Source organism: Haemorhous mexicanus, chromosome 29, assembly GCF_027477595.1.
Source record: "Haemorhous mexicanus isolate bHaeMex1 chromosome 29, bHaeMex1.pri, whole genome shotgun sequence".
NCBI lineage: Eukaryota > Metazoa > Chordata > Aves > Passeriformes > Fringillidae > Haemorhous > Haemorhous mexicanus.
In genome coordinates, this window is record NC_082369.1 from 4,344,575 (window position 1) to 4,366,500 (window position 21,926).

The following is a 21,926-nucleotide window of genomic DNA, read 5'->3' on the forward strand; positions in this document are numbered from 1 at the left end:
GGTCCAAGAGCATAAACAATGTGGAATGAAGAGAGGAAATAAGAAGGATGGGACTGGATGGGCTGGAGCTGCAATTGGACAATGAACTGCAAGGTGCAAATGGAGCAGAACTGATCCCAGTGAGAGACCCTGTGACCTGGTGTCCATTTTTGTGGCCGTTTTGGGTTGTGCTGCCCAAGGTGGATCCACTGAGGCCTTTTAATAAATCCCTACTTTATTCTTTAGCTCATAGGCTCTGTTCTAGGTCAGCCTTCACAAGGCACCAGGGCTGGAGTGGTCCTTGGGAAAGCAGCAAGTGTGAGCCTGCTGTTCATGGGCTGCTGCCAGCAGCTGCCTCCTTCCCTGGGCTGCTCCAGCCTCCTGCTCCTCCACTGCTGGAACAGCCCCACACACACCTGGAGCCTGCAAAAGGCCTTGAACACCCAGGATTTCTACCCAGCTGGAAATAGTGGGTGTTAAAAGCTTCATTTTTTTCCTTGAAGAGCCTCAACTTGCTGCTTTGCTTTATTTAAACAGAGCAGATTTGGCTCTTTGCAGAGAACAGCAGAACACACGACTGAGGACACGAGCACTGACTCTGCTCCCCAGCTGCTGAGGGGACAGAGCCTCTGAGAAAAGCAACAAAAACTCACCCAAAGCTAGAAAAGTGACAATTTAAGTCCTTGCCAGAGCTCTGGCCACCACACCACTGTTCCCTTCCTGGTGGGAGCCAACAAAATGTCTCAGGCTGCCCAGGAGCTGCAGTTTCACCTGGGCTAAGTGACCTTGGAGGGAGCAGAACATCCTCAGCTGCAGCTTCCTGAAAACACAGGAAACCTTTACAGAGAGGAAATTGGCCATCTCTACCCACTCCCAGCTGATTTAATGCAACATTCCTGGAGAATGAGCCCAGAGAAAAGGAATTAAGCTCTATAAACTCCATCTCAGGAAATCTCTTTGTGGAAGTTTTCGCAGTCATCCAGCCCTGGACTCCTTCAGGGATGATTTTTAGCCATGTTTCATATTTCTGTTTCTAACAGACAAGACTGGAAGCAGTTCTGGTCCCACCAACATTCCTGCTATTGGCAACAGATATCCTGCTTGGAATTGTGCCTGCAAGGGGCTGACACCACAGCAAGAGGCAGCAGCAAACACCAACAACTTCCCTCAGCAATCCTACTCCAAAATCCTGGAAAACTTCAAATCAAGATGCCACCATTGCATCTCTGCACCTTAAACCCCCAGCCAGACACTGCTCACATTTCAGAGTTAATGGTACAGTGCATTATACGTAATTATGGCCTATTATACCTTTTATTTACCAAAACATGCTTTGTTTCTATGCCTCAGAACCCTGATTTTCTGACAGGAGGCAGAGCTGCAGGTCCCACAGGGTACCAGGGAGGAAGAGGAGAGAAGAAACACACACAAAACCACCACGGCTTTTAGGAACAAAATTTATTCCAATTTCAAACAGAGAGTTTATTTCAGGAGAAAGATATGAAAATCAATTTCCATCAGATATTTCTGTAATAAGCGTGTTGCCCAGCAGTCAGAGTGGGATCATTCCAAGAAACAATCACACTCCTGGACTGGAATGAGACAGTTTGGAGTCTGAATAGATCCTGACACTGGGCATCTTATTCAGAAACTCCTTTACCCTACCCTCTTCCCTCCCCGCCCCCCAACACGCACAACAATACATGCATTGCAAATGACAAGGTTTAAAAACAGCATTTTATATAGTATTCTTTTTAAATAGGATAATGTTTAAATTGTCTTAAATCAGGATCCTATAATATACAAGTATAACCAAATAATTTCCACCACATTGGCACTTGTAAAGAGTCTCTGGCACTACTAAAGAAGGGGCATTGGCACAAACCATACTCTTAAAAAACTGGGTGCTGCATAACACACTTTATCTCTGCTGGACTCTAACGACCTGGGCTCTGTACAGGACAATACAATGGTCAGCACACTCCGGAAGTACTTTTTTTTTTTTGTCTTTTTTGTTTGTTTGTTTGTTTTTTTAAGTATTTTTTTGTCTTTTTTTTTAAACCAATAAAACACATGAAGAAAAACCATAGTTGAACGCAAGGCCAACATTGCTAGGAAGCAACAACAAGAGACCAAAGAATCCAACTCGAGGAGAAGGGGGAGGCAGGAAGGGCAGGAGCTGACACGCTGCAGCTGGAAGGGGCTTTTGCTCACCAGGTAGCCAATCCACATGGAATGGTGCAAGGAAAAGGGATGGTCCTCTGCTCACTGACTTCAAGTTTCAAACTAGTTCCAAGTGTGTTGGTTTCTTCAACAGAACAAAGGTTAAAAGTGCACAAGGAGCAGAGGTTAGCAAGGAGACCCAACTCCTCAGACTCTGGATTCCCTACAACAACCCAATTTTACCTTTCTTCTGAAAGTCACTCTCGACCTGCAGAGAATTCTGACAGGCCTCACTTTCAGAAAGGTTGACACAGGCAAATTTGGTTTTAAGGTTTGGCACTTTTGCTGGGGCAGGCATTTGCCAGCCAACAGAGACAGGAGCCAGTTCTGCAGGAACACTTCACTGGCCAAGCTGGAGGCACACAAGCAGCTGCTTACTAAGGAAAGCACGTGCTAACACTGCTATCTTCTCACACATGATACAGTCACAGACAACTCCAGGTGACAAGTACAGGTCTGACCCATTCCTACCCCAGTCCAGGAGGAGGTTTCAGAACTCAACAAGAGCCACTGAGCAAAGCTCAGCCCTTCCCTCCCCTCCCTGCCCTGAGCCTCTTCTCAGGCCAACAGCCACCCCAAGCAGGTGCCCCACAAGGTACAGCACATTCCCCAAATCCTTGTGCCCACAGCTTCCCACAGTTGCCTGCCACGATGCAGAGTCACTCTGCAAGAGACAGATGCCAAGATCCCTCCTCCTGTGCCAGGGCAGCAGCTCTTAAAGAAAGGGAAGGTACAAAACAAGACCGAAAAAGTTTCTGATTCAAGTGGAAGTACCACCATCATTCACCTTGGAAAAGAGAAACTTCTGGGAAGTTATTTTCCAAGAACCTGTGTATCTCAGTGCCAGGCTCATTGCTGGCAACAGCTGTAGTGTGAACCATTTACAAAAGGATCACAGAAGCAGAAGAGGTTGGTGCTGCTGTCTGCTTCAGAGGAACAGCACTTAGAATACATGAAGATGATTATAAATTCCTCTTTATAAGACAATTTCTACAAACTGGATCATTTTGGCATAAAGATGAAAACAAAACAAAAAAAAAAAAAGCAATAAAATTGATGCAAAGCTGTCTGACACATGGGAATCCCTCCTCATTCCTCCCAAGGGTTAAATGCAGTCCAGAGCATGGCTAGTCTAAAGAGATGCTATGCTTCCCTCAGCATCACCACTCAGACTGGCTCTTCAGCTGTTGGTCCCATGGCTACTGTTCCAACTCGAGCTCTGGAATCACCTGGAGCAGAGCTTGCTTCGCTCTGTAGCACTCTGAGCACACAGAGGCTTCTGGAAAATGGGGGAACTATCAACAGAATTACTCAAAATTATGTCCCTCCATAGTTTAGTGTTCTAGATCAAAGCATCTTAAGCATCTCAGACAGTGTTAGATTTACTCTTACAACGTTGTGCAAAACACTGATGTAGTGCTCTGTCTACAAAAGAGACAAAATATCAACAGCCCCCTCCAACAGTGCAGCTCGTTTAGTCTTTTTTCTACTGGCAGCCTTCAAGGGGGCAATCTGGTTGATCCAGAGAATTTGGACCCAATGCTACTTGTTGGAATTGAAACAGAAGCATCAGTGATGACTGACACACGTCCAGACGTGGGTCTCACCTCCTGCTTCCCACTCTCTCTCTCCCTGCCTTGCCAACACACTTCTTCCTCCCAGGCTGGCAGCAGCCCTTCAGCACCTTGACTCGCCTCAGCTCCTGCAAAATAAAGCCATAAAGCTCTCCTGTGTGCAAAGGCTTCATCTCCTGCTCAGTGGACATTCAGGTGGCATTGAGAATCCACAACTTCATCCATTCTGCCTTCCAGCTAGTGCTGCTGCCTCTCCCCTCCTCTCCTGCTGCACCAAGTGCAGCCAGGGCAGGGCTCTCTGGATTCTGCAGCAGCCACTGCCAACAATTAACCACTGCCAACAATTAACCACTGCCAACAATTAACCACTGCTACCACCATGATCACGGGCACCCTGCAGCAAGGATGTGTGCAAGAGGATCCCATACTCCTCCAAAGAGGGACACAGAGGGGAATGCATCAACAGGAGGGACAGAACTGCTGCTCCCTCCAAGAGCCATCCTCAAGCTCCCCAAGGAAGAATCCCAGCAGAGCCTGTCACCCTCCAGCTCTGGTCCTCTCCAACTCTGCCAGCTGGACAAGGCTGAGGAATTCTTACAAAGTCATTCACACACTGGCACAATATGCAATAAAACAAGGCTTGATTGCTATTAGGCAGCAAGAAAAGACCTAGAGGATGGCACAAGATTAAGGTTATCAATCCAGGCAAAGTCTGATGTTGGAATGCCACAATCACTCAGTGTGCTTCTGGTAACTGCTGCATAGAGAAGTTGCTCATTGATGTCAAAAACTCTACCCAACAAAACAGTTCCTCTCTGCAGACTGAGCTTTGTGCACACATGGCCACGTGCTTGTGGTGTGGGTGGGATGTGTTTGTGTGTGTAGGGGGAAAAAGAATTTTAAAAGAAATAAAAATGAAATAAAAATGAAATAAAAAAAGAACAATTACAGTCAGGCACTTCCCCAGGCTCAGCAGCTATTGCTCCAAGAGCTTCCATCATTTGTAGTCCATGAACAAAATACAGCAACACATAGCAAACTATGTATAGAACATCAATAATTTAAAAAAAAATCACAGTCTCCATACCTTTTATAATTGATAACAAAAAATTACTCAGAACATATAAAGAATGGAAAAGTGATGGCTTTTTTTTGTTGTTGTTTGTTTGTTTTGCCTTTTTCTTTTTTTTTTTTTGCACAACAGTTGGAGAGCAATTGCTCCTCCCCAACATTTCATCACAGTGAACCATGGAGCGTGTCCTGGGGAAGGGAAGGGAAAGAAGAAGGAGGGGAAGGAAGCAGGATTAGCAAATTACACCAGAGGCACCCTATAGCACAAGGCAAGGGGACCAGTAGCATTCTGCATTCCCACAGTCCAGTGAATTCACAATCTCAGCTGGAAAGTGTTGGGGATTTTTGTTTTTCTCTACATATACCATGGGAATGAAACGGGGTGGGGGGAAAAGTGGCTTAGCAACAAAGGAAAGATCAAGATGAGGCTGCCTTAGCTGCTTGGCAAAAATTAAGAAGTAAGCAAGGTGCTGAAGAAATGAGGCATATCCCCGTTAACTGTGACATAAAAGCAATTTGTTAAAAATATGAAATCAACTACTCTGTGGACAGAGACATGAGACTCCAGGATAACACCGAGCACTTGCCACTCCACAGATCAGACAATTTGCAATCATTACATCATCAAAAATTAAAACTTTTTTTTTTTTTCCTGTCATATTTAAAATTTCATTTTTTTGTCTTTTCTTCACAAAGAAGCCTCTCAAGGGGCAAGAGCAGAGCAGGTCAAACCAGGTTGTACTCCTTCAGGTTGAGCTGTAGGATGGTGTCCTTGACAGCTGCAAAGACGAAACGGATGTTTTCTGTGTCTGTGGCACATGTGAAATGGGAATAGATGATTTTATCACTGTCGGGATTTAAATCCACAAACATCTTGAGGATGAACTCACGGGCTGCCTGTGCATCCCTCTGTGGGCCTGCAGCAAACAGAGACACCAGTGAATGGTTTCACTCCCATGCATCCCCCAGATCAAGCAGCATTTTTTTCCTATGGGTTACAGATCTTTAAAGAAGAAATTAAGATTATTTATGGGATCAAAGCTCCAAGAGATGAAGTGTCTTATGCTTTTCAGCTGTCTAACCAACTCCCTGGGCACTTTGCAGTTTTGAGCCTGCTGTGGAATTCAGACCCAGGGTGGGAGCATCCACTGGGAAACAGTGGCAGATGCTGGACAGACACCACTAAATGCTCTCCCAGGGAAATGGGGGGTACATTTCTTCCTAATATATCGGTGGATCTTACAGGATGAAAGACACAAGAGTGAATTTTGGAAACAAGGGTTATTGCCAGTCAAAAGTACAGTCAGTCTGATCCAGCTGGTCACCTCACAGGAGCTAAAAATGGGGGTTTGGGCCAGTTTTTAATTCACATTGCTGACAGGTCCCCAGAAAATAGTCACCTACTGCAATTTCTTTCACAGGACTGCTGTTGTTGCATGGCAAATACCATCCCTTGAGAGGAAATCTGAGGGGCAACCTCCCACTTCCAGGCCATGCAGCATCCTTGAAGGAGCTACTTGCAGGAAAAAATGGAAGTACAGGACACCCCTGGAAGCTGGGATCTGTCTCCAGCTGTTAAAGCTCCATTTGAAGTTTGGGACCCAACAAACTCCATTCCCTGTTTGGGAAGCAGCTCTTCAGCCACTCCCAGCCTGCTGGAAAAACTTGGTGTTCCCACCAGAGCTCCAAGCAGGAACTCCAGATGTGGGAGGACACACCAAGAGCGATTTCATTGGTCCTCTAAAAGATGAAAGCTGTTTGCAAGATGGTAATTCTTCCTTTACCTCATATTTTTTAAGCAAATAATTACAGAATTAATACACGAGAGCATGGCAAGAAGATTACTGCCTGATTTATCCTCCACCACTTTGATTTTATTTTCAGCCCTGTACAGATGTGTTACCAGCCAGCTTCAAATGCACTCAGCTGAAGAGCCTGAAATGATATTTTGGCCAAGGAGTTTTGTTTCAGATGGGAAATTCTCTGTTTCACATAGATATTATTTCCCCACAACAGCAGATGGCACACTAATAAGAATTTCAAGCTGCAGGAAGATTTTTTTCAGCACCATCATTTAAAGAACTTGGGTATTTGACCAGTTGGTTTCTCAAAACAAAGACTCAAGTCACCTCTTGACTAGAGGGTTAAAAGGTCTAGAAAACCAGTAAATTGCCATGGGTATGAAACTGGTTTTATGCCCAAGTTAGATTTCCATTGTGCACATTTAATTCTTCATCTAGGAGAGGCTCATTATTTGATCATCCTATCAGATTCCACTCGTCTATGAATAATTAAGATATTTTTGTGATGTTTTCTTATTGTTGTAAGCATTCTTTCTCCAATTAAGGCTTTCTCCACTTCTAGATCTGACTGTTCTTTAAAAACCAAGTAAGCTTTAACCAAATCACCTCCACCCCACCAAGTGTTCCCTCTTAAAATCCACTCACCATCAAACTCTGGGAAATAGTCAACAAGGTGGGAATACAGGATCTTGTCTTCCAACAAATCTTTCTTGTTGAGAAAGAGGATAACAGAAGAGTTTTGGAACCATGGATAAGTTATAATGGTTCGAAAGAGAGCTTTACTCTCTTCCATCCGGTTCTGAAAGCAGAAAAAGAAAGCCCTGTTTTCACAGAGGAGCACTAAAATGCCTTTCTGCTGCCTGCCCATGCACTCAGATCTGTAGGAATTCAGCATCTCAAACATTATACACAAAATACTTTGGCCTCAGGTAGATTCTGGTTCAAGCTGGATCAGTAAATGGAAAGAAAATGCAAAATCTGAGGGACCCAAGCTTCATTTATTTGCCAAGCCTTTCACATCAAAAGATTTAAAAGTCATTTTATGCTTTAACAGTCATGTGAGAGGACTGTCCAATGATACTTTGTGAGAATATTTTGTCTACTAGAAAAAGAGCAACTATTTTTATCTAACAGCATGTTTCTGATCTATTAGCAAGTGCCAAAATTCAGATTTGCACCTTCAAAGAGTGCAGTCACCACCTCACAAGACAGCAAAGCCTGAAGTAACTCAGAGCAGGAAGGGAAGGGGTGATTTGGGAGCACAGTGCATGGCACGAGGGACTCTGCAACTCCAGGTAATTTCATTTTTCACTTGACAAGCCCAGATGATTTGAATGCCCTCTGCCTTTTCCATCCTCAGGGACATCATGACCCGTGGAGGCTCATGTTCCCTTTGCAACAAGAACTGAAGGCCAAAACCAATAAGAGCAGCTAATCCAACTTGGCACCAAGCACCTGGGTACCAGCCTTCAAGGAAATACAAAGACATTCCTCCCTCTTTCCCTTTCTTCCTCCTGCAGAGTTCCCCCTCTTGGGCTCACCTCATTATCAGATTCCACCAGAACTTGGTCATATTCACTAAGTGCTACTAAAAACATGATGGAAGTCACATTTTCAAAGCAATGGATCCACTTCCTTCGTTCTGATCTCTGACCTCCAACATCCACCATTCTAAGGAAGAGAAGTACATAAGAGTGTCACAGAGGTAGCTGCAGTTCTCTGAATGCAAAGGACCAGCAAGCAATGAGAATTAATTTGGTTCTTTACCATTCCAGGTAACCTAGCACAGGGATCTGACAGCACCTGCCTGTTAACAAAACCAGCAAGTTCACAAAATACCCCAAGTCCCAAAATACAGCAAACTGAAAGAATGGCCACAGGTGAGTGATGCCAAATTCCCCCTTTACCATTTTTGTTGCATTCTGCTCTGGTCTGCTCAGCAGCAGCCCTGAGTCTGAAAAGCCAAGTCCTTCAAAACTGTGCTCTGTCACACGAGCAAACTATTTTTATTTTTAATTAAAGCACCTGCTTGCCTCAAAGCTTCTTCCCCACCCAAATCTTTCTTTAGTTGTTACACTTTTGTTGGAATGTGCTGTTTAACAGTCACACACTTCAGCCTCTCAGGTTCAAGTCCCACCTGTACAGTACACTAAAGTTATTCTGGCACTCACCTGAAGTGCCACATGTGGTTCACCTTTGATAAAATCCTACCCCTACTCCCTAGATCAGAAAACAGAACAGGGAGAGGAGAATTCTGCATTTCTGCAACCAAATGGTTTAAGAGAGGTGATGCAGGTTCCTTTATTTCTCTCTGGCAATGCCACACTGTGGTGGGGAAGGGCAGAGAGCAGACAAGCACCAGAGAGAAACACAGGAATGTTGCTGGGTTCAGCCTGGTCATGCCAGGCTCAGTTTCTGGCTTAAGCCTGCTGCAGCAGCACAGGCAGCAAGTTGTGGTGCCACTCTGAAAGCACAAGGTGGGCACAGAAAACCAGCTCCCAAGGCAGGTGCTGGATACAGGGAAGAATTTCTGCACAAAAAGTGTCAGCCCTTGGTGGCTTCAGCTCTCAACACAACCCTCAGCTGCCTCACAAGCCACAATTAAAGCAGTGAAATCCTTCCCAGGAAGGACACCTGGGTTTGAAGTGTCACTGATTCAAAAGCAGGTTGAGTTCTGAATTTTGAGTTTTCTGACAGCCAAAACATCAGACCACCCCAATTAGAGCAGCACCCATCACACATCCACTGAAACCACGTGGACACACTGAAGCAAGCCCCAACTTATCCTTCCTGAAACCATCTCCCTGCTGGCCCAGCTGAGCTGTAACATGAAGACACCTCCAGTACCTGAAGATAATATTCTCTAGGTCAAAGGGGTACTCTATGATCCCGGTTGTAGGGACTCTAACCCGTAGCACATCTTGCTGAGTTGGTAGATATCCTGGGGTAGCAATACGATCCACATCACTGAGATAGCTGCAAGCAGGACAGGGGAAAAAAAATAACAAAGGAAAAAGCAAAAACGACCTTAGTTTGCAGCACATAAAGATACAGATGTACAAAGTGCTACATGAAGTCTTTCTGTAGCGTAAGGAGAAAGGCAGAAGTTGTCTGAATGACTTTAAGCATGGTGTGGAAACTAACAGAAAATATTTTTTTTGGGGAACAGTAATTCACCAGCCAGACCCCTTGGAGGATAAACAGATACACTAAAAACAACTTTATCCACTCTGTATAGCAGTGGGGAAGACAATCTTTACTACAGAGGAAGTTTAACCACAGCAGATGCTATATGTTTCAGGATCAAGTCTCATCTGAGGTTTTCTACTCATAAATGCAGAAACATCCTCTGTACATTGCCAAACTTAATGGATTTGTAATTAATAAAATCTGAGTTACACATGGCAAACTAGATGAGAAGGAGCAGCACTCCTGCTGCCCAAGAGCCAGGATCAATACAGATGGAATAATGTGGAGATTCTGGCCCCAGGTACATCCTGAAGCAGATGTATGAATACCCTTACACCCACCAGAACACCTCAGACTCTCAGGAAAAGCAGCAAATGATAAGGAAACAAACTCTGGACTTGAATAAATAAAGTGTGGACAGGTAAAATTTGTTAAAGCATCACTCCCACCACAAGCATGCCAGTGATTGTATACTTACTATTTTGCTGAGTCAGAAAGTTGATATTCTCTTCTCCTGTCATAACACTCTTGTATTCCAGGGTCATTCCACAATGTTTTAATTGCACTTACATATGGCTGCTCAAATGTCATGACCTTTTCTACATCCACTTCTCTGATCAGCACTGCATTGGCCTGGAGATTGAAAAGAAGAAGAAGAGAGAAAAATTTTTTAAAACCCCAGAACTGGGGGGTATAAAAACACCCACCCTGCAGTGGCTAAGTAAAGGAAGGACTACAGTAACTACCAGAGCCTGAGGTATCTGTGAGGTGATTATCCACATCTAGGGGCTTTTGCCAATACCCCCAACAAATAAAAACCAAAATGAAGTTCTGCACAAGTTACAGTAAGCAAAAGCTGGCAGATTTTATTTATCAGAACCTCTCCACCATGCCTCACACAAAGCACAGGGAAAGCTTTCTCACACTCTGCCTATTCTCACCACACACAGGAAAGGAGCACCATCGAATCCCTACAAACAATTATTCAAAATCAGCTCCAAGACACTGTGTGATAGGTCAGATAAAACACAGCTTCAAAATATTAAGGATACTAAGCATTAAAAAAAGCAAAATATGCTAAAAAAAAAAGTCTATTTTCCTGGCATGCCCTCACTCTCTCTGTCCTCCCCCTCAAAAAGATAAAATAATTTAGATCAGATCTGTCTAAAATTAATTCCTGGTCCCGAAATCAGTATGTTTCTGTGGCTGAGACCAAAATTCTTCAAGAAAGCTACTGACCAAGGGTCCAAACCTATCAGAAAACCAGAAGGATTGCAGAAACAGGAGTAACTACCAGCTTAGGTCTGTGTCTTTTGGGTCCAGCATGTATTTTGCCAGCTTCAAGTTGCAATAAGAACAGCAACACATGCAAAGAAAATGCCCTGAATCCTTGAAATGAGTAAAAATAACACCTCTCCTATCCCTTGCTCTCACCACTCACGAGGCACACCAGTGCACCAACCATGCAAAGTTCTTCTGTCCCATAACACAATCAAGTAAATGGAGTTGGGTATCAAGAAAATGTCATAAAAAGTTTATAGAAAAGAGTTCAAGGAGGTTGAAGTTGCAATGCAGAAAGACACAAAGAAACAAGAACTCAGAATCCTCGCTGACTATAGGTATGTCCAAAAACTGACAAACTTACCTTGTTCTGTTCGTATTTGTACAGAATCTTCAGGGTTTCCATGGCTCTTATCATAGACTGCATGGCAGTGAAGATGTTTTGGTACACCAGCTTGGTGAAGCCTTTTTTGTCCTCTTCAGAGTAGCCTGAGCCATGAATTATACGCATTTGCTTAATGAACGTGCTTTTCCCACTCTCTCCAGTGCCTACAGGATGCAAGAGAGTGAATTAGGATCCACCCCAGATGAAAGCTCCTATCACTACACCCAAGCACACACCACTCCCAACCCTCTTTTTGTCACTTCCCAGATTGGTAAAAAGGCAGCCTGGATTGTTAGGAACCCGGCAGCATGGAAGGAAGACACCTTGTCCTTTACAGCAGCTTTCAAAAGTAGCTCTGGTACTTATTCCAAATCTCACGTTACAGCCACTCCCACACGTCCTGCGTCAAGAGGCCCTTGCCCGTCACACCTGACCTATTCCCAGATACTCCAGCAAGATGCTACAACCAGCCAGGAAGGGCCTGGACACACTCTCAAGGCAGGAAAGTGCTACAGACCCAGCAGTGAATGGCCAGGAGAAGCCCAGCAAGCAGCAAATTTTGTTTTGTTCTAATTTGGCACAAAACGTTCTTTGCCTTATACGCGCCGTGTCTTTTGACAGGGAAGAACCAAACACGACAGGAAAATAATAAATCAACTCTAAAGGAGAAACTGAGCTCAAGAAACTCTATCTGCCATGAACAAACCAGGCAGCACATGTGCCTTGTATCCTAAATTTTTGCTCCTCAGGGCTGACTCCACAGCCCGCCTGTGGCAGGATTGCTGCGATCCTGCTCTGGGTGCGAGGGAGTTAAAAATGGCGTCTGGCAGGGAGAGCAGAGTAGGCCACTGCTCCAGCTGTCGGTGCCGTGCCTGGGTCCCCACGGGCTGCAGCCTGCTCAGCAAGGCCACTGCTTCCTTCTCTTCCTTCTTTTTCAGGTTTTACTGCCGGGCTGGGAGCAGATGGGAGGGCAGGACACGGCACAGGGCAGCGCTTCCTGCACCGTCACTCGGGCAGGTCCTTCCACTCCTACATTTATGGCCCCACAGGAGTGTCACTCAGCATGTGAAGGCCACCAGATGATACCAAAGGACAGTGGGAACTTTCTAACAGAGTGAGCAGGAGAGAAAAACGCCATCAGATGGCATCCAGGCAGTTACAGAGAACTGCTAAATTCACAATTCAACTGGGACATCCCTGGTGACATCGTCCCGTGCTCAGAGTCCTTGTGGAGGGGACACCCAGGCCAGGTCTCACTTGGGATGAGCTCACCCCCACATTTCAGCAGCCTAAATGGACCACTACGTTTCTGTGGACTGCTTTTGTTCAATCTTCTAAAATTTGCTATCATTATGTAGGATATTGATAAAAAACCCACACCTCTCTAACAGAGTGGCTCAGCTCACCTGACTGCAGAGACCAAAAACTCAAAAAGTCAAAATATATCATGTCAGTGACACAAATCCTTTTGACCTGGAGTTTAAATGCTGGCAGAGCCCTGGCTCTCCCCACAGGAACCACCAGATCCTCCTCACACCAGGGGAGAGATGGATTCAGACAGGATCTCATTCATCCCAATACACAATTAATACTCAAATGTAGATATTCACTTACTCATGTTATCTTGGTAGGCTAAAAGGCAAACAAATAAAAATGCTCAGATAAAAAGCAATGAGCACCTAACTAGAAGCAGAATGTTTGAAATGAACAGCAAGAACTGACAGAAATCACGTCAGCACAGCCAGAAATTAACACTGTAGACACTATCAATATGCAGCAAACTATCTCCATCTTGAATACAAAGGTGCGCCCTAAGTGGGGGAAAAACTGGAAACTGAGATCTTTTGTGGTTTCTGTCAGTGAGAAATACTTCCTTGTCTTTTACCACAGTGACCAAAACTGAGAGGGAAAAAAAAAAAAAAAGGTGGTGCTTCAAAGCATTTCAACAATGAAAATATAAAAGAAACCTCAACACCAGACCTTTGCTTGCTTCAGGACTTAAGAGTTCAAACACAGATTCTTCCTGTCACTCTATCACCGCCCTTTTTTGGTTTGGGGGTTGGTTTTGCTTATTGGTGGTGGGTTTTTGATTTGGTTTTGGGTTTTTTTAAAGCTGCCTTTTGCTTTCCCTGAGGCACAGCACTACACCAGCAGGTTACAAGCTCTGGTGGGCAAGATCTTACAACTCTCAGGGCACAAAATCCCTTTTTAATATGACAGGAGAAAATCTGAATTCACCACTTCTGCCAATATGTGAAAGCAGCAGAGTTTACAGTAACTTCCTAATGATCCCCCAGCAAATACATTGCTCAGTCGACAGTATCCCATGCTTAATCACAAATAATTTTTTGTACAAAATATCCTCCCCACCCAGTAAAAACAGAAAATACTGAAATACTGCTTTGTACCAGATGGCAACATCCAACACCTTGAATTTCTTATTAACAGGTTCATTGTTGATGAGCACTGTTATTCTTCACCTTAATTTTCTGTTTTAGGCTTCAACAAAGTAACTGTCACCAGATGTAGTGACAAGAAAAATGGAACAGTTTCTACAAGGTGGAAACTCCCTCCACACACTCAAAATTTTGGAGATGTTTGGGAAAGCCCTCTCACTAAGCCAATCATTAATACTTGTGAATATAAGAGCTGCATAGGACAGGAGCAACCCAGAAGAAATCCCTGCAAGCAGGGAGAGAGAGCACAGGTCATCTGTGCCAGCTGAAGGTGGGCAACGTGCTGTGTCCAGTGAAAAGCATCCTGCAAAAATTGCCTACACCCAGAAGTGTTGCTTATCCATTAATAACCACCTTCTATATGTTTTTTTTTTTAATTTGATGTTGAATCTGTATCTTTTAGAAAAGCAGAAAGGATCCTTGAGCAATTTGAATTCTTTCTAAAGTGAAATATTTAGATCCAGTGGGATCTTCTTAACCCAGATCTATCCTATAGCGACAACCTATTTTGACACAGCTGCTTCTGTGGGACTGCTTTTAGGGAAGGAAGCATGAGAGTGAGAGACAAGAAGCCTTACAGAAACTGCCACAGCATCTGCAAAGAGCAGAAAGGCAAAGCCCTCGATTTTACCTTTCACACAAAGAATAGCAATACATTAATTGTCAAGGGTTCAGGGTGAAAAGGAAAGCCCTGGGGTTTATTTGACAGTTATCACCAGGCACCAGTGTTGGTATTGGAGCCCTTCAAGGGGCTGGGCACACACAGCCTCCCCCACTTCTGCAAAGTGGTTTTATTTTCACAAGGGTCAGCCTCCTTCTTCATCTGGACCTTAATGGCTTGTCAACAGATCCATCAGATCTGCTTCAAATTTCATTTCAAGATAATACAGTACTCAAGACACAAAGCAGGACAGATCTGACACATAAGCAATGCTAAATCACGGCATGCGTGAAAACTGAAACTTCAGTTTAAATTTGGGGGCTACCTAGGCACGAACATCAAACTCACCACTGAGGAAGGAGGTACAGCCTGCAAGTCTCAGTTTGCAGCTGATTACCCATCCCTGTAAACTCATCTGAACACGGCACAGTTACCCATCAGCACGGCAACACTCCTGTTTCCACCCGCAGACCTAGATTCTCACGGCTGCACAGGTGATCTCCACCTCTGAACACCACGGGCATCTCCTCACCCAGCACACAACCCGTGCGCTCCCACTCCATCCCCTCCACAACCACCACACCGCGCTCCCAGCCCTACCCAGCCCTTGCCCCAGGGGAAACTCTGCGCTTTAGGAGCCGCAGGCCCGTTTTTCCACACATCTTCACCGACAATCCTGAACGGCACCAACTCCACCAGCGGATTCCCACACGCCACCCGAGCCCAGCACACTGCCGAGAATCCTCTCCTCGAGACAAATTTCACGCGCCCGTGTGCGTGCCCGCCTTCACAAGCAGGAATTCCAGCCACTTAGTTCCTGCTTGTGTCAAAACCCATTTTGACAGCGAACGCATCACAAAATCAAACAAAGGGCAGCCAATGAGGCGGCCGCCCCGCACGGCTCGGGAGCGGCCCCGAGCGCCGGGCTGAGGCGGGGATGGCTCCCGCCGCTTCCCCGCCACACCCGCTCCCCGCCCGGCCCGGCCAACCGGACCTGCCGAGCCCCGGGCCGGGCCCCGCGGCGGCCGCTGAGGCCGGACCGGCGCCGCGCTCCTCACTCACCCAGCAGCAGCAGCTTCAGCTCGCGGCGCGCGTCGCGCTTGTCCCTCCGCAGCTGCTTCTCGATCTCGGCGTTGATGCGCTTCGACTCCTTCACCTCGTCGCTCAGGCAACAGGCCATCATGGACTCCAGAGTCATGGTCGCGTCGCGGCCGGGACGCCCCCGCCCACCCCCCCACCCCCCCGGCACCGACCACCGTTCTCCGCACGGCCGGGAGCGCCCGGCCCGGCCCGGTCCCGCGTCCCGCGCCCCCTTCCCTCCCCACCCTCCCGCCCTGCGCGGCGCCGGCCCGGCCCGGCCTCGCCCCGGCCCCGAGTGCTGCGGCCGGGCCCAGCGCCAGCGCCGCCGCCGCCGCCCCCGCGCCGCTCTCGCCCGGCTGCGCCGCCGCTCCCTCCGCACGGCTCCGCCGAGACACCGACGAGCCGGCGCAACCCAACCCGCTGCCGCCGAAAACAAGCGCTGACTGACAGCGGCCGAGGCCAATGGGAAAGCGCGGCGCGCAGAGGGGCGGGCCCGGACGGGCGGGACGCGGCGCCGCGACCAATGGAAGCGCAGGGTTTGGTTGGCCGGTGGCGGGGGGGGGCGCACGGACGCGCGTTCCTGGAGCGGGGCGGGGCCGCCGGGCATTGTGGGAAGGTGGCGGACCGGGCGCCCATGGCGGGGCGGGCCGGGATGAGAGCGGATCCTCCCGTGACCGGGCGCGGCCGGGCCCAGCGCGGAGCCGCCGCCTCCCCTCGCCCGCTACGGGCCCGCGGTTGGGCCACGCCGGGCGGGTGGGGCCTTGGCGGCCGCTGGGATGGCGGCACAGGGCGGGCCCGGGCCCCGGACGTTGCGGCACCGCTCGGAGCCGCCAGCGGTGCCCGGAGCGGGCCGGGCCCGAGCTGTGTGGGACGGGCGCGGCTCAGCCCGCAGACCCCGCCAGCCCAGCCCTCAGGCCGAGCAGGGAGAGGCTGAGGCCTCGGCGGGCCGGCCCTGTGCTCCAGGCTCCGGCCGTGTCCCGGCAGAGCCGCCCCGAGCCTGCCCGCCGAGCTCTGGGTGCCACTGCCAGCCCTCCCGAGCTCTCCATCTCCCCACACAGCGTCTCAGGGCTGCCTTCATCCCAGATCTCCTCGTTGCTTCCCACAAGGTGCCTGCTGACCTGTGCTCCTTCAGCCTGATGCATCCCCTCATCCACAGCCTTGTGTTCGTTCTTGTGCTGCCAGAGAACGAACACAAGGGTCCCTGTGCCCTGTGGGACCCTGCCCCAAGCAGAGCAGCTGCCACCTGGACTCTCCACACACACACACACACAAACACACACACCCCTCTTGCACACCTCTTACCCTGCCTTGCCTGGGGTCTGTATCTAAACAGTCTTTTTGAAAGTCCCAAAAAGCACCATAGAGCTGTTCCATACCTGCCTTCCTTGTTACCAGCCTGGCTCATGCAGTGGTCTGCCAGTCCTTACCTCTTGGTAGTTTGGCTGAGACAGAAACACAAGATACTCACAAACACCAGGTTCTATTTTCCACTTAAATTCCCCCTTATACCTGTGTTATTCCCATGAGTTCTTTGCCTCATTTAAAAGAAGTTTCTAACTTTTTTCCCCCCATAGTTCGGCCTTTAACAGCATCAATACTGACCTCCCTTTGTTACATTCTCTTATTTCCCTCGCAGGAAACAGCCAGGAGAACTGTTCCTCCCTCATCACACACCTCTGGCAAAGGCCTCATGCTCATTTTGCTTTGGCAGCTGGAAATTATTCAGCAGACAGAAGTGCTCAGCACACCCAGGATCCAAGCCACAGTGGCTGTTCCCTGTGACCTGTTGCCCTTTGGAACTCCTGGACAGTCCTAAAGGAGACTGAAGTTCCTGCAACCCCTGCAGCACTGCCCTGACTGGACAGGGCACTTGAGCTCTTTGCATGTCCTCAGGCTGTGAGGGTGACACAGGTGACAGTCTGGACCTGCTAAAGAGCCCCAGGTTAGGATTGCTGGGCTGCTCTGAACCACGAGGTGCTGTGTGTTGGAAGCTTGTTTTGGTCGCCTTTTCTTAGGCAGGATGAAAATCTAAAGGCCAGCAGATCCCGAGGAAATTTCCACAGTTTGCTAAAAGAAAAGGAGAAATAAAATTTGCATCCAGGCTCTGGACCACTTGCCTGGCTCCTGCTGATGGGAAGTTTGGGTCCACAGATGTTGAGTTTTGATGAGTCCTGATCAAAGTGTTGATTTAAGAATGGCAGGACTGCCAGTCTGCAAGCAACAACAGCCCATCCACTCCCTCCCTTTCTGCCCTAATGGAAAAGTTTTGGTGCTCAGAGGGTTCCCAGGAGATTTGAGATTTCCCTCAGCTCTGTCACCAGTGTGCTGTGCAATTCCCTGGGCTCCGTGTCCCTGTTCCTGCAGAAAGCTGATCCTGAACGTGCCAGGCCAGAGCAGCTGTTCCCATGGCCCACATTTGCAGCAGTTAAAGCTGAGCCCAGAGATCTCCCCCGTTTGTTTACAGAGAGGAAGATCCCGTGGAGATGGGATCCCCAGGCCATGGAGATGCAGACACATCCCAGTTCCACCCCTTTTCTCCATTCTGGCCTCATTTCTCAGCTCTTTGTGGGTTCCAGAGGGGAGCAGGCATTGCCACCAGGTCAGGGAGGTGACCCTGCCATACAATAGCAATGTCCTCTGGCCAGGTGATAATTGGCATAGATTCACAGAAGGCTGATCAATAATAATCCTTATAAAAAAACCTATTGTTCTTTGAAAGACAGTCATGATACAGGTGTACTTGATTGGTCCTTTCATTAAAACACCATCACCATTAGTTAATTAGGAAACCACCCGTTAGTAAACAAATCTCCAAAACACATTCCACATGTTCACAATACCAGGTACAACAAGTTAAGAATTGTTTCTCATTTTTTTCTCTGATCTTCTCACAGCCTTTCCCAGAATAATATCTGGCAAACTCTCTCTCTGTGGCCAAAGAACTGCTGCCACACCTGCCAGGCTGAGGGAGCTGAGTGTGCTCAGCCTGGAAAAGACCAGGAGGGGATTTTACCAATTTTACCAATACCCATAAATATCTGAAGGGAGCTGCCAGGGGATGGAGCAGTTTCTGCTCAGCTGCTGAGCAATAGGACAATGAGCAGAAGCTGATTCACAGCAAGTTCCACCTTGAACATGAGGAAGAGCTTTCCTGTGCTGCTGACACAGCACAGGTTGCCCAGAGTGCTTGCAGAGCCTCCTTCTCCTGTGATATTCAAAGGAGGAATGTGTCTGGACTCTCTCTGGGTGCTGATGGGGACCAGGGACCAGCTGCAGAGCACGTGTCAAATGTTTCATCCTCCCCCAAAATTAATTTTACAAGTTCTTCAATTGCCTGTCACAGGAAGATGCCACAAGATTGGAGCTCTCTGAACAGAGGAGGAAAGGCACTGAGATCAAACAACACTGACAAATGCAGCCCGTGACAGCAATTGCTGCATTAGTTTTTTTAAACCTTATGTTTCACATCTGGTTTGTCATGGTGTTGTAGGTGGGCTCGGTGCACAGTAAACTAGGATAACAAACCTACATTTTCTGTGATCCTTTCATCCCCTACCATCCCAAAACACATCATTTAATTGCACTCAACCTGCACACAGATTTCATAAATAAAGGAATGATGAATTAGCATAGCTGCTGCAGCATTCACACAAGTTACTAAGACACAATCTCCTTGTGCAATCAATCCAGCCTCATGCTTCAGTGTTTGTCATAAATTGAGGTCAGGAAGAAATGTTCTCCCTACCTGGAGGAATACTGCTGAACTAGCCGAGTACAGAAAGACTCTTGAGGGTGTAGCAATCTGTCTTCCCTGTGCAAACCTCAGAAAATGCAAATATGCATTTGGTGCAGCTCCAGTGCAGTAGATAAACACTGATCCTGCACAGGGGCAGGAGGAAAGCGTGACTGATCCTTTTGACCCTAAAATTGGTATCTGGCTCCTCCCTTCGACCAGCAAGGGAGCCAGAGGAGAGAGGGGAGAGTCCTGAAGCTGGCCATGCCCACAGCACAGGTGGGCCGGCTCAGAAGCTGCTCCTGTGCCCATTCCAGCCCGGGGGTCACTCCCTTCAGGCTCAGTCTGGGTTTCATATGCACAGGGATTCACACTGCTGCTTCTGCAAACTGGGAAGCTTCTCACCACCAAAGGGTCAGTGGATTCCCCTGCACCTCCTGACTGTCTCACAGTTCCAAATTTCCTGCTTATCTCCCACCAAATGCCTCAGGGACACCACCCAGGGAGCAAGCAGGTTCAGGCATCCTTGCCATGTGCTTCCTAATCACGGCTCAGCTGCAAAATCCCTTTCCTGCTTCCTGCAAGGAGTGTGAACTGTTCCTTGCACTTTGGCTGGTAAAAAGGATGATAATTACCCCTAATCAGTCTGCAGCAAAAACACAGGCCACAGCAGAAGGGAGGGGTGGGGGGCAGCCACCATGAGGAATGGAGCCCAATTATTCCAAGTCACTGATAAAACGGGATCAAAGAGGGTAGGAATGTTTTACCAGCTGTAAAAAGCCTCCCTGGACCAAGGCTGCTCTTGGAGAAAGGCCCTTCTGCCTACAAGCCATTCCTGGCTAGGACCTTATGCACATCCAGGGACAGCTTCTCATTTTTCTTCTTGGTGTAGGCGAGGAATTTGGGCTGCTGTTCATTTCTGCCTCTCAGAGCAAGCAGCAAGACAGTTTCAGCAGGAAATGAGCATGGAACCGTGGGCATACCGTGCAGAACAAATGCCCTGCCTGCTGCCCATGTGGGCACTGAGACTCTGCTCTGTGCCATCAGGGGCACCTGGGCGTCCCAAGGGATGGAGCAGCTGGGGCTGGGTGGTGATGGGGGTGAGGGACAGCGCTGCTGGTGGCATTTGTGCCCTGCCAGTACCATGTTTGTGCCTCTTCTGGCTCCCTGGGAGCTTGTGCAGCCCCACTGCTCATTCTCTGCAGCTCCACTGCTCATTCCAGCCTTTTGCTGCAGCAGGAAGACCTGCACAGCTCCTAACAGCAGCAGGAGAACTGGGAAGTGGTGAGGGAGAGAAGAAAAACAGCCCTTTAAGTGAAAGAGGGGTTTGAGAGGCAGGTTGTGTGTAAATCACTGCCAGGCCTGCCCAGCCCTTGCCTCGTGTCTGGCTGGTTGTGCTATGCTATCTAGAGAAAGTTTAATATCAAAAGCCAATAATCCCTGTGATTGGAGGGATGATAAGGGACAGTCTGGCCTGGATGTGGCAGGGGGCCAAGGTCCAGTGCCCGACCTCCCCCACCAGTCCTGGCCAGCCCATCCCATCCCAGGTGGCACAGACCTGGCAGGGCTGGGCAAAACAAAATAAAAAAAAAAAATTAAAAATTCAGGAACCCGCCCTGCTGCTGGCAAAGAGGGGCTGGGGAGGCAGGGAGGGCAGAACTCTGTGAGCCCCAGCAGGGTGGCATTGGCTGGCTGTGGCTAATAGCCTCCAAACTGCCAGCACTGGCCCTTATAAAATGCCTCACAGATGTCTCCATACAGGATTGCAGTGGGGGATTGCAGCACAAGGAGGGATTGGGGTTTCTGGGCAGGTGGGGTATCCAGGGCAGCTGAAGTTTAATGAGTTTGGTGGGTCTCAGCCCTGTTTCTACTGGAAGGAGGCCACAGCATTCAAAGCACAAGTGAGAAGCAAAGGAGTTGCTGGCTGTGCCACCCCACACCCAGCAGGGTTCTCTCAGTGCCACTCTGGGCTGAGCAGTGCCCCACATTGCTCAGACTCCTGCAGAGCCCCTGTGTGTGGTCAGCTGGAGGTGATGGCACTCAACAGAGACCCTGAGGATGTGGAGAAAGGGAAAAAAACCTTCCTTGTCTCAGTGCCTGAATTGCTGCTGTGCCTTTTTTATTTCTTCCTCTTTAATTCCAGGTGAAAGAGAGAGTATTCTCAGGGTAAAAGCAGGATCTCAGAGCCTACATTTTCATAATAATGACAGCATGGCTTTCACCTTGTGTCCAGAGCTTCAGAGCAGAAAATGTCTGTACAACCTCTCTCCTTGAACCAGTGCTGGAGTGGGATATAATATCTGAATAATTTACAAAGGCTCTTCATTACACAGATTTATTTTTGGCAGCTTTGTTAGACTGCTCCTTTTAGGAACTAATAGGAAGTTTCTCTGGTTTCATTAGGACATCCCTGTATGAATTGTTCCAGTGGGGCCAAGGACTGGGACAGCTTCTTGCTCCATTAGAAATGCAAAATGTTTCTGCCCTTTCTG

The 21,926-nt window shown here is 48.0% G+C and overlaps 1 protein-coding gene across 1 annotated transcript; it reads right to left on the reverse strand.

The window, feature by feature from the left end:
* Window positions 1-1,422: 1,422 nt before the first annotated feature.
* Window positions 1,423-15,852, reverse strand: GNA11 (G protein subunit alpha 11). The gene is made up of 7 exons (XM_059870231.1): window positions 15,684-15,852; window positions 11,484-11,668; window positions 10,317-10,471; window positions 9,497-9,625; window positions 8,191-8,320; window positions 7,295-7,448; window positions 1,423-5,764 (listed from the first exon to the last, which is right to left on the reverse strand). The coding sequence occupies exons 1-7, from the start codon at window positions 15,817-15,819 to the stop codon at window positions 5,574-5,576; spliced, it is 1,080 nt and encodes a 359-aa protein (XP_059726214.1). The 5' UTR covers window positions 15,820-15,852; the 3' UTR covers window positions 1,423-5,573.
* Between the last annotated feature and the right edge of the window lie 6,074 nt (window positions 15,853-21,926).

Excerpts from the sequence above, each read along its gene's own strand:
- GNA11 (XM_059870231.1), bottom strand. The coding sequence starts at position 15,819 with ATGACTCTGGAGTCCATGATGGCCTGTTGCCTGAGCGACGAGGTGAAG. Across the intron at positions 9,626-10,316 it reads CTTTCTGACTCAGCAAAATA|CTATCTCAGTGATGTGGATC; the intron begins GTAAGTATACAA and ends TCCTGCTTGCAG. Across the intron at positions 5,765-7,294 it reads CTATTTCCCAGAGTTTGATG|GCCCACAGAGGGATGCACAG; the intron begins GTGAGTGGATTT and ends TGTTTGCTGCAG.